Here is a 14,648-nt window from a genome sequence, read left to right on the forward strand (position 1 = left end):
AGAAACTAAGTATCGCGTCATGACCTCAATTACTTGTGAGATAATTTGGTTGCGTTGGTTGTTTGTGGATATGAGTATTTCTTTTCATCAACTTATTCTGTTATATTGTGATAATCAGAGTACTATTCAAATTACATGCATCTCAATTTTTCATAAGTAGACGAAGCATATTGAAATTGATTGTCACATTACTCGTCATCATCTCCATATTGACATCATCACATTACATTTCGTTTCTTCAAATCTACATATTGCTGATATATTTACCTTGCCACATTCCGTTTCATGCTTTCGTTTCTTATCTGACAAACTCTTAATGCTTCTAGCTTTAACATCTTGAATTTGAGGAGGATGTTAGATTATATATATTTCTTTATTTATAGTTTTTAAGGACAATTTGATCTTTTTTTCCTTTTATATTTAGAGTTTAGGGTATAATTTACCTTGACAACATGAAGATGAGCTATGCAAGACAAAAATATAATCATCTTTGCTATCACATTTGATGAGAAAGAAGTTCGAAGAAGAAAGCTTAACGATAGTCGGAGAATTTAAAATATTATATTGACATATTAATAAGATCCGAATTTATAAAAAATCCATGTGATTAGAGAACTCTGCAATCGTATAAGAGAAGAAATTGCAATTACCTTATGTTTGAAATCCAAACATAAATATTGGAATTGAAATCTTAGAAAATATTTTCCAGTATTCTGAACAAGTTAATTGAATTTCTGTTCTCTGTTTGTAGTCGTTCTTGCCTGCTTATTTTTTGCAAACAACATTACATGTGTTTATTTTCCTCATTAATCCATAGTTTTTGTCCAATTTGGGCAGATCTAAAGCAGGCTATAAATTTTTTCTAGTTTAAGTTAGTAACACTATCAATACAGTTTAATATACAACTTGATAGCAACAAGAGTTTGTGACCAAAATACTTTAGAATCTAAGTTAGTGCTTTAAAATTCACACAAATCTACTTCGAAATTTATGCGCGAATATAAATAACCCTTTGCCCGCTCATACTTAAAAAGGGGGAATAACATCATCTCAAATTCACATCGACAGATTAACAAGGAGAATGGGCATCTCACAGAGACGAATATAGAATGATTAACACGCAAAAAGAGCATCATGACCATGGCCATGGAGCTTCTCGCCATTCACACCATCTATCTCTAGGGAACATGTTAACTGAGCAATTCGGGAGGTCTTCACCTTGTCGACTACTTCCAGAGCGGAGTTCCCGATCACGTCTTGCAGCGTCATCCTTGTATCTTGAGCTTGCATACTTAGGATGATCTAAAAATTTGGTATTCTTCCACCAAAGTTTGAAAGCCTAAAGCACAGAAGGGGAATGAAAGTTCATGTCTCTTGATGTAATAAAGGCATGCTGTGTTACTATATCCATCTTGATACATAGGGAAAGAAAATGAACTTAATACATAATTTTATCGATTTGTGCAAAGTTGAAGTAATGTGCGCTGTGGTGCAAAGAAAATTTAAGATATGTAAAGGCTACCGCTGGTAAATCCGATGGAGTTCTCTGTCTTAAATCTTAATCTACATCTCACAAGCAACCATTGTAGAAGAATTCAAATTTTCATTAAGATTGACCAACAAGAGAGATTGAGGTTTCTTTTAAACTCCTTAATCATGACTCATTCTCCTTAAAACATGTAAACAATTAACTTGTTCCTATAATAATTTAATCAGTTCTAATTTCACAAAGATACTTAAAATTATCTGTTGTGATGTGACCAAATAAATCCTTATAACTCCTAAAACCAATAAAATTTAGAACTTACTAAACTTTATCTTCCGGATTTAATCTTTTCTAATTTAAACAGCATCAGTTGGTTTGCTATGAAGCAAAATTTCTGATAGTTTCATCATAAGAAGCTGAGTGTAAGACTGTCATTGCAGTGCCTTATCAAGAAGAATTTGAACGATGCAAATTCAAGCTAACTTAAGATATGATTTTGCAGCAACCAATCAACAATTGTTGTGGCAGAGAACCCAATCCATCACGATCAAACTAAAATTCTTCATCTTATGAATCACTTATCAGAGAACAAAACTGAAACAATATGTTGTGTTGATATATTGCTCAACGAATGAAAAAAAAAAAATTGTTGATATCTATACAGCACTGTTACCAACTCTAAAAATGGCGGGAGAAATGAGTGACGTTTTGACATTTACTCTGATCAAGTGAAAAGTCTCAGTTTCGAAGAAGAAAAAAAGTTCCTATGCCTACAAAAAAGAAAGCCCTGGAAGACAGAGAATAGTTAATGTTGCTTTATCTTAAGATCAATGGAGAAAAAATTTATGATGAAACAAGTGATACTTGTAACTGAGTTGTTTTTTCTGTTCCTTTTCTCTCTTTTGTTTTCGGGGAATGATGATGATGCTTTCTTTCTTTGTTGATGCTGTGTTATAGGCCCTCCATGGGTGCTTGGGACACTAACAAGGCTATTTCAAAGCCTCCATTAGTCTCGTAAGACAAGTTGGATGGTACCCAACTTGTTTGGTCCAAGAGCATCATGTCCTTCAAAGAGACACAATAACAAGGAGGGTGAAGTATGGAGGATATTGATGTCCAAAATTAAGAAGCTAACAAGGCAAGCTACTATGATAAATTCTAAAGGAACATAGGGAGAATTAAGTTGATTATAAGGTTCATCATTAGAGTAACTTTCTTGCTTAAGAGCATCAAAAAGGAAAACAACGGCCTTTACCAAACTGGAAAATAGTGAAATAGCATGAAGTGTAATGGATATTGGGGAAAACATGATTTGGCAATATTAACCAAACATTTAGTTGCTTATTTTTGATTTTATGTGAATAAAAAAGCAAAATGGGTTACTAAAGCATCTAAAAAGAAGTATAGACAAGATAACTAAAAATGAATAGATATTGTTGCAACATTAGTATATCATACCTGCCAATATATCCACACTGCAACCTTATGGGGCATCAACCAGAAAAACTTTTCTAGAAAAACTGAACTAGATGAAGACTGGACTCTTTTGGCACGTAAACTTGCAGTGAAATAGTTTCCAAGGGTGGGGTGTTGAACTGAGATTACAAGTGACAGATCCTCTCCTGGTGCATCAGCAAACATATGCCAATTTCCCTGCATATCCTGTGAGTAATATGAAGTTCCAGCGAATGAAAAAAATAATCAGTTAAGAAGTTGAGCGCAGATGAGAGCTTACAGTAAGAAACAACTAATGCATGAAAAAGAAAAGAAGTTGACAAGAGGTGTACATAAATTAAATATCTCTCCTTTTAAATACTCTGCCTCGTTCTCACCCACCACGTAGGAATAGAAACTTTATGATGTGCCATGGAGAGAGAGAGCTAAACCACACTAAAACCGCCAAGAAGAAAACAACAAGTAGCTGATGTTCAGCATTCTTCTCGAAGGATCCATCAAATCTCAGTTTTTCGCATACAACTTTGAATATGTTTGCTAAAGAAATAAATACAAGCTGTTGATTTCTCCCAAAAGTTCAGTTGACCTTCTAATATTTTGTATGATCTTACTCTTACTAATGAGCTGTTCAACCCAACTATCAGCAGTTGGCTACATGTGTTTTACCTTGTCATTGTGTGATGTGTAGGGTTATATCATTTGCTACTTTTACTGTAAATAAAACCTCATATTGTCTTTAAGATCCTGCAATAGCATGAAAGGTCGAATTGAGTCTATACTCTATACTAACTAATAGACACCAAATAAATCTATGTTCATGAATATAGTTAAGGTCACTTAAAGATGACTTGTTAAGTGATTTAACTCTTCCATATAGCTCGATGGAAGGATAAAGTCTGCATAGCTAAGCCCTATGTCAAGCTCATGCATAAGGAAAAACAATAGATGAAAGAAAATGACTATTTGAAAGAGAGAGAGAGAAAAAAAAAAGACAGAAAAGATACAATTTTTAGCAACTTGCAAGAGAAGAGCAGCAATCAGATATGCTAAATTTTCAATAACAATTACATGATGTTGGGGAACCGAGATATCGTAAGATTAATTGACTCTACGTGTAGACTCCAATTATCACCAATGCAAGCAAGGTAGATTGCGAATGATGGTCACAAAAAGGAAAGGCACCATGAACGGGCTGACATGCAGTGGTTTTGCAGCAACATCAGATCCTGGACTGAAGGTAAAAGATACCCGCTCCCCCCATGGCGTGTTTGTTACCTGAATTCAAACTAGAAACGTAATCCCATCCCCTAGATTTCGAGAAAAAAAAAATAGAGAAAAACAATACCCGCTAGGTCTCCTTTACCTCGGCAATGCACATCTTAAGGGAAGGCGTTGGTCCATCTCCCTCTCCTCCTTTCCCTTCCTCCACATCATAGCAGTAGTAGACGCTCAGCGGATTCTGCTCGTACCCCACACTCTCCGGCATCGTCAGCAGAAACCTGAAAAAATAAAATAAAAAAAAAATCGGACCTTTACATACCTTCTCCCCTCAAAACCTAGTTTTTGCAAGTAAGAAAAAACTCAGCATCGGGTTGAAACGAGGTATTACACGGGCCCGTTGGTCCGAGCAATCTCGCGGGCTCGTTCCGCGGAGAGGTGAGAAGGCTGAGGGGCGCCGTCAAGGTCGATGAGCGCGTACCGGACGGAGTACTCAAAGGCATGCTTGACCGGCCGCCGCCTAGCGTGGCGCACGCGGCCCTCGTAGAGAAGCACAGCAGCGTTGCGGTCGCCGTGGAAGCGGAGGTAGGAGAAGCAGAGAGGAATGGAACGGATGGCAAGGGCGAGGGAAAGGAGTGAGGAGGTGAGGAAGGTGGAGATGGCGGAACAAAGCAAGTAGACGACCTCCATTCTGATTCGCCGTTGGGCAACGGACGCCTGAAGTAGAGCCAGCCACACGTTCATATACGACTGTCGGTGATGCTCTCATCTTATTACGCCCCTATTTGAATATTTTTATCAAAAATTTTATTGAGTATTAACTTGAATTTATTATCAAGATCAACTAAAATTTTATAAATATGTTATTTTTATTATAAATAATATAAATTTATAAAATATATTAAATATGCATCACGTTGTTATATATTAATATAAAATTAAAGCAACGTGACAGATCTTAGATCTTTAATTGTTAGGTGATTTGTCAATAATTACCCAAATCCTATATGTGATCACGTATGTGATACGTTTTTTTACCTTAAGCATTTTCCGTCCGAAGCCCGGGAGAAGATTGAATCCTTCCCGAGCCATCCCAAACCGAACGGTTTTTTCATATTCCGTCCGACTTCAACTTCACCACCTTCACCACATGCATTAACTCTGTCTCGTCTCACCACATGTGCTCATCCTTTCTATTGCATAACCTCTGGTAAAACTTTCATCCAGCTACAAATTTTATTTTTCGATTCGTAATCCAGCTATAAAATTACTCAACTAGGACAATATCATAGTATTCCGCATCGTCTCTTATCCCATCCGCAAGTTGAGTCGGATGGAGGCGAGCCTTGGTGGACTGGAAGTTGACGAAAAGTCACCGAGGCGTCGGATCTACCTGGTATCCCCCGGAAAAGTTTGCACGGGCGGCTGACGAAGGAAGATGACCAGGACGATGACGCTGCTGCTCTGTGCACACTCAGACAAGCCCACGAGTCGTTAGAGACCAGAAATCAGAGAAAAAGTTCCCGGGTCAGGCCCTCCGACGCTCAAGTCAGGTACTTTTTCCCCAGAAAATACAGAGGAAGGACGAAAAGTAAAGACGGGTGAGAAATGACGAGTGAGCGTACCTGCATAAGGGACAAAGCATCCCTTTTTATACAACAACTGCTACTTCTGGGACCTGACAGGTGTCAGGGAATGTCGGCTGTCAGACTTTGTCTGGCGGTGAATGACACGTGACTCTTCCTAATAGGCTGGCGGCAAAACCGAAGACGTAAAGAGCCCCGACTGTTAGCATATTCCCTGACACATTGATTGTTCTCTGATATTCTCTGACAAACGGTTACGATTCCTTGGATTGTTTGTCCTGTAGTGCCTAAACGCTAGGTCTGCATCAGACCTGCTTCGATCCACTGCTATCCATGGCTTGTACGTTCCGGTCTATCCGACCGGTCTGTTTCCTGACCTGCATTTGTCTACTGTAATCCATGACTTGCACGTTCCGACCTGCCCGACCAGTTTATTTCCCGACCTGCTTTCGTCTACTGATCCATGGCTTGCACGTTCCGACCTGCCCGACCGGTCTGTTTCCCGATCTGCTTTCGTCTACTGTTATCTATGACTTGTACGTTCCGACCTGTACGTCAGGTCTATTTCTTGACCTGCTGTTTACTGTTATCCTTGGCTTGTGTATCCCGACATGTACGCCAGGTCTGTTTCCCGACCTGCTTCTATTTACCGTTATCCTTGGCTTGTACGTCCCGACCTGTACGCCAGGTTTATTTCTCGACCTGCTGTTTACTGTCATCCTTGGCTTGTATGTCCCGACCTGTACATCAGGTCTGTTTCCCGACCTGCTTCTGTTTATCGTTATCCTTGGCTTGTATGTCCCGACCTGTACGCCAGGTCTATTTCCCGACCTGCTGTTTACTGTTATCCTTGGCTTGTATGTCCCGACCTGTACGCCAAGTCTATTTCTTGATCTGTTGTTTACTATTATCCTTAGCTTGTGTGTCCCGACCTGTACGCCAGGTCTGTTTCCTGACATGCGTTTATCTACTGTAATCCATGGCTTGCACGTTCCGGCCTGCCCGCCCGATATGTTTCCTGACCTGCGTTTATCTACTGTAATTCATGGCTTACATGTTCCGACCTGCCCGACCCGTCTGTTTCCTGACCTGCATTTGTCTACTATAATCCATGACTTACACGTTCCGACCTGCCCAACCCATCTGTTTCCTGACCTGCATTTGTCTACTGTAATCCTTGGCTTGCACATTCCAACCTGCCCGACCTGTCTGTTTCCTGACCTACCTTTGTTTACCGTTATCCTTGCCTTATACGTCCCGACCTGTACGCCAGGTCTATTTCCCGACCTGCTTCTGTTTACCGTTATCCTTGGCTTGTTCGTCCCGACCTGTACGCCAGGTCTGTTTATTTTACGACCAGGGCCTTCCTTCCTTTACCTTTACAAGGTTTGTGGGCTCAATCTTCAACTGTACCTGACCCATGGGCTCTGTCCTTGACCGCTATCAGGGCTGACCCTTGTCCGATTTATACTCCTATCCTTTAACCGCCCCGTCAGCTGAGACTTTGACCCATGCCACATAAGTTTGACTTCTGACCAACCAAGTAGGCTTGACTTCTGACCTCCATGTAAACTTGACTTCTGACCACCTCATCTTCCACACCCCACGAACTTACATCGTATCAGTCTCCAAAGGTAATATAATTTATAGATTATAAGTTTTTTTTCCTACGTGCTTTTAAAACTTTTATTTATTTTAATACCCTCATTATAATTGAATTTAACTTAGTTCATAAACTTAGTTTTACTTAATTTTATAAAAGTTATGTAATCAAATTGTCTTAAACATCGTTATTTAGCTATTTCGTTGAGCTTTATTTATGAAAACACATCATTTAAGTTATTTATCATTGGTTGAATTTGTACAATTATCGAATATATGCATATTCAGTACGTGATATATTATATTTAACTATGTTAGTAATATCTAGATGAATGATCTAAAACTGAATCTAAATAGCGTATTTTATTTTCTTCTATGTCATACTTCATACATATAATGTGATAAGTATTTCTTAATTTAAATAGGTTATATCATCTCTAACCTACCTCTTATGTGTGTGTATATCTCATCATGTTGTTTTACTTAGTTCATCAACTTAATTTAGCTTAGCTTATCTTCAAATTTAATATTTTATAAATTATATGTTATTTATTTTTTTCCATTTATTGTAATTTAATTGTTCTAGTGAGTAAATTTAGTTTAGTTTTACAAAAAAAACATTTTGATTGAAATTTACAAAGCTTGATTATTTTTTTGTTATATGACAAGAAATTAAAAAAAAATGCATCTAGTTTTGCAACTAAGATCCAATTATCAACTTTAGAGAAAATGTTATATTAGATGAGTAAATTAGAACATTTTATAAAATTTTATTCTGAAATTTCCACAAAGGGAAAAGTAAAGCGAGGAAAGAGTCATCCTGGAATTATATATTCTCTATAGAAAACATATTAGTATTATAAGGAATAACCCATTTGCATCATTCCTCACCAGATTACTGGTAAACATATTTAAGAATTGGGATGTTGAAGCAAAGATATTCAAATTCTCCAATGGGAATGTGTCCTTCACAATCAAAGATGTAGCATTATTGTTTGGAATCCCAAATAAAGATAGGCATGCCGAGATGAATTTCAATATTATTTCCGGTGCATTATTTGAAAGATTTTTTACAAGGAAAGAACTAAGCCGATCCAGATTAGAAAATCTATTGAGGACATATTCTCTCCAAGTGGATTCAGATACAGATGATTTTCTATTTTGTAACTTTTTTCTTCCGTTTTATTTGCTTCTAGTACATATAAGCTACCTTTATTTCTTATAGATATTGTCGATGATTTTGATAACTTAGGAAGTTATAATTGGGTTGAGACAATAAATAATTAGATGACTCCTCAACTCTCAATATTTAGGAATGCTTTTGTATCGAAGACTCCTAACCCTATCCTCTCACTACCTTATATGAAAGCATGTAATTTGTTGGTCTACTTGCTGTAAGTTTTTAATTAACTAGCTAATTTATTTCATAAATATGTAATAGTATCTAATTGTTGAATTGTGATACAGGCTTGGTTTCTTGACAATGTCCATATTCAATTGGCAAGCAACACGGTAACATCAAGGATAAATAAGTGGAAGTCTACTTATTTTTATATAAATAAAGTAAAAGCTAAGTTAGCAGGAGTTTTATCTACCCAAGTAACTATTATATGTATTTCCACCCATGCTAAATGTTAATATAGTTAAAGGTTTTTAATTAATTATGTAATGTCAATGTTTTTGTATATTATTGTTGACATTCTCCCTAACTCCAAGAAAGTTTATTTACTTGGGACCATCCTCTTTATTGAATATAAGTCTACAACGCAACGAGATTAGATATCAGCCGCACAATTTCATATGGACTCAGAGGATGAAGCTGGATGTTCACATTGCATTGAAAATAAAAGAAAATCCAAAAGTGTACCCTCGGGAATGAAAGTTTAGTTAAAGTTGATCAAGAATTAGTTGCTATATCAGAAAGGGAAAGTTTTTCTTATCCAACTAGCCACCCTACATAAGATACTCATCCTAACCTTGTTTCAACAAATGTGATGAGGAGAGGACATAATAAAAGTTTCTATAGACTCAAGGCCACTCAAAAAGATATACCTAATTGGTTAGCATGGGTCCCAAGTAGGAAAAGGGCCAAGAGAGAAATAAAGGAGGGTGAAGGGGGTAACTTGGAGATAAAGTTTAGGGTGGATGATATAATATGCAAGAAGAGGATAAAACTATATTAGTCATCGACAAGACTGATGAAGAAGAAGAGGCCCATAAAATAAAAATAAAAAGAAAGGAGAAGGAAATTAACATTATGAGATTGAATGCTATTAAAATAAGATGGCATTTATGCAATAATATTTAGGTTTGTTATTAATTATATTTTATTTAATCTGACTTTTTCTTTTGTTAAATACATTGAGTTGAATTTATTTTCAGTATCTACAAGGAAACAAAAAAGAAAAAAAATGACAAGAAGATATAGCCTACCTGATAGACTCCCTTCAAAATTTAAGATAGTCTACTTTTGAAAAAAAAATGATTAATCAGGCTGGGTAACATCGGCCCGATTCCACGGAAGTTTCCCACTGACCACCAGGGTAAATCGGGAAGCGCTCGTAGCGGACAACCCAAGAGCCCAACATCCTTTAGTTACGTGTCCTATTTGGAGGAAAAATTCCTACAAATTTGTCATAGCTCGGGCTCGAACTGTGGGTGCCTGAGTGACAACATGGATGCCCTGCCGCTGCACCATAACCCCGGGGGCTAAGATAGCCTACTTTTGAGTTTATAGGGAAGGATGACTACTACTTATTGACAATAAATGTCATCCTCACATGTGTATTAGGTAGTATATTTGCCGACGGGGAAGTAATTGATGCTTACATTTCATTACTCTTTAGGGAAGCGTCCTCGTATGGTAGGTCCTATAATAAATCCATATATTCCTCAACTAGATTCACGGTAAAATTTTGACTTCATATTATATATTACCCAAATTTATGATTATATATTGAATCTTGTGGTCATTGTACAAATATTTATAAGAAATAATTTTATATCAAATTATCAAGACCAATCCGACTGATCGAGAACTTAGGTATATTTTTATACCTATAAATACTGATCTTACACATTATCATTTGATGACCATGGACACTGACGCAAAAACATTCTATCATTATAATTCATTGTCCTATAACTATAAATATGATCAACATTTTGTAGAATTGGTTAGTATTAATTCTTTAAAATTTATATTCTAGCATTATAATACTTATTATATATTTTTATGATATTTTTTGACTATCCAATGCTTATAGATCTCTAAATTTAAAATGTTTCCTAACGATAAACTAAAGGAAATACAAGATGGATTACAAGATTATTATCCTTTAGATAATGAGTCTCTACTAAAGTAATTTGTCCTCAATAAATTTTATTGTAAGTAAATTATTACATTATTAGTAAATTTCATTGGTATATTAACATTATATTTAATATGAATATGGAATTCACACAAAAAAAGACATTCATAAATTTAAAGTGGAGGTTATGATATCAAGAATTAGGGGAAAATTTTGTAAATTCAAAGTAGAATGAATTATCAATCTTTTTGTTGATGTGTTATAGTATGTTTGTATTTCTTGTATATCAAATGATGTTGTACTTATGTTTGTTGTAAATTGGTACTTCATCTAATTGAACAATATGATAAATTTTAAGTCTAGATTCTTATTAATAATCGTTATTATTGTTTTAAATTGTTATGTTGTTTTGTTCTAGTATTAGATTGTATAAAATTGATGTTTTGTTCTTGTATTAGATTATTATTAGATTGTGTAAAATTATTGTGTTACATTGTTCTAAATTGTTATGTTGTTCTTGTATTGGATTGATAAATGAATCGTATATAATTCTTGTGTTATTCTTGTAAGTATCCCAAGTTAGTTTTGATATTAATCAACTGAGTTAAATTAGATCATGTGTATTTAATGACATGTGTCTGAATGAGCAGTCACATAGGAACATAAGAAGTTGAGCGGACGACATAACAAGTGAGAAGAATGACATGGGAAGTGAGCCGACGGTCTCAGAGCATCTGAGGGACAAGGAGTTATGGAAGAGTATATCGATGGAGCGAGAAGGATACGCGCGATGCATCAAAGGGATGAGAAGTTAGGAAGAAATCTACTTGAGAAGGAGGTCAAAGTTGGGTTCAGGTGAGTTTAATTTCGGATGACCAAAGCATCACCTAACCAAGTAAAATGAAGAATGGTTAATGCTGAGATTGACCATTCGGATAAACAGTATTCGAGGCGCCTCAGATGGGACTGGAGCCGCCTTGGATGAATAATAGCTGAGACACCTCAGATCAACCCAGCAAGGTCGAATGAAATTAGAGTCATTGCCATAGAGATAAGCAATAGAGTCCACGTTAACCACATTAAGGTGCCTCCATCAAAACCGAGACGCCTCCATCAGAACTAAGGCGCCTCCATCAGAACTGAGGCACCTCCGATGAATCAAGGTGCCTCCATTTAGCCAAATCAATCAAACGTTGGCAAACTTCATCCTGTTGCCTCAAATTGTCATGTTAGCAAACTGTCATTTCAACCCGTGCACTATAAATAGTGTCCTATAGCTAGGAGTTCAAACACATTGTTCTTTCAATTATGTAAACTTTTCTTTGAGCTTCCAACTACTTTTCTTTGAACTCCCAACTACTATAAGAGGTTTCTCCGCCTTCGACGTTATCGAATGAGTGTGTTAGTGAGTTTTCTACAGTCTTGGATTAACAATCACCTAGGTTGTAACTAAGTAAAATTCTGTCTCTTACTTTATGTTTTTATCATTTATTTTAATTAATTAATTTATGTGTCCTTACTAAGCTAGAAGTAAGAGAATGTTCTAATTTTTATTGTAGGTTATTCATCCCCTCTAGTCAGTCCACCCAATCTAACATTTCTTGTATTAGATTGTGTAAAATGAATTTTATAAAATTCTTATCTTGCGTTGTTCTAAATCATGAGTTATGTTGTTCTTGTATTGGATTGTTTATGATTGTTGTGTTTTGTAAATTATTGTGTTGTTCTTGTATTAGATTTATGTTATTGGATTGTGTAAAATTATTGTATTATTCTGGTATTGTATTGTTATTCAATTGTATTAAATTATTGTGTTATTCCTATATATTAGATTAATTTATGAATTCGGTAAAATTATTGTGTTGTTGTATTGGATTATTTTGGCATTTACAAAAGTACGTTCTAAATTATTCTGATTATTGTTCAAATCACATGTAATATATATTGTCAGTTGACATTTGGTATGTTATTAAATGATTTTATGATTACCTTTTGTAAAATGATTTAATGAATTTTAATTTTATTGACATTTGGTGTTGAATTCTTATTGAGATTTTAGAGTACTTTCGTAAAATGATTTAATGATTCAGTTATGGAACCATAATAAAAGGTGTTGAAATTATATTTAAAAAAAATTACTATTTTTGGTGTGGTGTATAGTAATGATATTTGAGGCTATGAATAGATGAATGACATCAACCTGAGTATATAAGATTTGATCCTATGTTAATCTAATATCATTATCCATCTATCGATTTTGATTAAAACTGACCAATAGATCTTAGTAACTCTGGAAATTAAAATTGTCATATACTAAAAAGAGAGAATATCAAGAATCTCAAATATGATATGGATGAGTGATCATCATCATCATATCATTTATATTGAACTTCTAATATCACTCCGGATGTTCGAATTATATTTAAAAAATCATTACTCTATAGATGGTATATCATAATCATGTTTAAAGGTATATATATATTCAGGACACGGATCCAAACACATGGGACGAAATTCCATATCATTGGATGTCGTTTCAATTTTGATCAAATACTAACAAGCTGAGTTTATTTATTTAACTTAATTTCAAATAATAAATACATATAACTGAGATCTTGCTGTCCAAAGATATTCTATTTATGTAAGCTTATATTTAGAGTTGAGGAGACTAGAACTAGTAAATGAATGTTGCCCATGGCACAACTGTTAAGGTACAGCAGAGCTAAAACTGAGTGCTATGGTTTTTATTTGAATTTAATAAATTTTATTTGAATTTAATAAACAAAATTGGACTGGACAACCATGATCCGAAATACCTATGATGGAAAAAGTTCATAAGTTTGTCTTCACGAAGTATCGATTGGACGTTGAACGATTTTATAGGGACACTGTCGACCAAATAAATCATCTCTAAGATTTATTAGATCGTAAAAAATTAGACACCTTGTAATAAAAAAAAAAATCACGAAACTGGCCCTATTTTTTTTAAAAAAAAACTATCATGACCTAAGAATCCATATCCATTCTTAAAAATTAATTTTTTTTTCGGCTAAAGCTACTTTATATTCTAGCTATTAGATTTGTTCAAATTATTATAGATTAATTTCACTGTCAACCTCTTTTATTAGTAGAGCTAGCACATAAGTTGTTATCATCAATGAAGTTTGGGGTTCAAATCTCGATAAAATCGAGGTAAATACCTCCCTTATGTGCTAGTCACTATTCCACATATTACTAGCCGCCTGTGATTTACCTCCTCTGTGTTGACCTTGAGACGGGTTGACGGGGACGAACGTATTCACCTTTTTTTGCCACCAATAGGGTAGAGTTTGACTGTGATATTAGATTTAGCCACTTTATATTCTAGCTATTAGATTTGTTCAAATTATTATAGATTAATTCCACTATCAACCCCTTTTACTAGTAGATCAATAGGGTAGAGTTTGACCATCTCTTCGGATGGGTCTAGTTGGAATTCAAATTTCGACAAAATCAAGATAAATACCTCCCTTATGTGCTAGTCACTATTCCAAAGATTAATAATCGTTCGTGATTTATCTCCTCTATGTTGACCTTGAGACGAATTGATGGAGACACTACGAAGGTATTCGACTTTTTACCATAATAGGATAGAGTTTGGCCATGATATTAGAACCATCTCCATCTGTATTTTCCAAATTCATCTAGCGGCCAATTCAGCCATCCACCTCCAAAATTAGTCGCGTAAGAGTTAAATATCTGAAATATTAAAAATATATATATAGGTTAGAGTTCGAGCAACAACGTCCAGTTTACATTTTACATTCTGACTCAACCAGTAAAAATCAATCAAAATTGAACGAAGAGTGACTTTCAATCAAAATTGAAGAGTGACTTTCCAGCTCAACTGCAACACATCGCTAATGAACCTGCCTGCCAGATTTTATTACCTGAACAACGCCATGCATACCACAGATTAAACCAGAAGGATATGCACATAAGACAAACAAA

The 14,648-nt window shown here is 35.3% G+C and overlaps 1 protein-coding gene across 3 annotated transcripts; it reads right to left on the reverse strand.

Moving 5' to 3' along the window:
* Positions 1-888: 888 nt before the first annotated feature.
* Positions 889-4,911, reverse strand: LOC121988909. 3 transcript variants are annotated; one of them, XR_006114128.1, is made up of 6 exons: positions 4,551-4,911; positions 4,305-4,440; positions 4,124-4,216; positions 2,945-3,148; positions 2,351-2,551; positions 1,346-2,273 (listed from the first exon to the last, which is right to left on the reverse strand). XR_006114128.1 is itself a non-coding variant. In XM_042542635.1 (5 exons), exons 1-5 carry the CDS (start codon positions 4,901-4,903, stop codon positions 1,133-1,135), a joined length of 993 nt encoding a protein of 330 aa, XP_042398569.1. In that variant the 5' UTR covers positions 4,904-4,911; the 3' UTR covers positions 889-1,132. The 3 variants fall into 3 exon arrangements, 2 of the variants coding, with proteins under 2 accessions (XP_042398569.1, XP_042398578.1); XM_042542635.1 differs by lacking the exons at positions 1,346-2,273; positions 2,351-2,551 and adding an exon at positions 889-1,339; XM_042542644.1 differs by having other exon boundaries at positions 1,346-2,551.
* Positions 4,912-14,648: the final 9,737 nt, after the last annotated feature.

Source organism: Zingiber officinale, chromosome 1B (assembly GCF_018446385.1).
Source record: "Zingiber officinale cultivar Zhangliang chromosome 1B, Zo_v1.1, whole genome shotgun sequence".
NCBI classification, from domain to species: domain Eukaryota; kingdom Viridiplantae; phylum Streptophyta; class Magnoliopsida; order Zingiberales; family Zingiberaceae; genus Zingiber; species Zingiber officinale.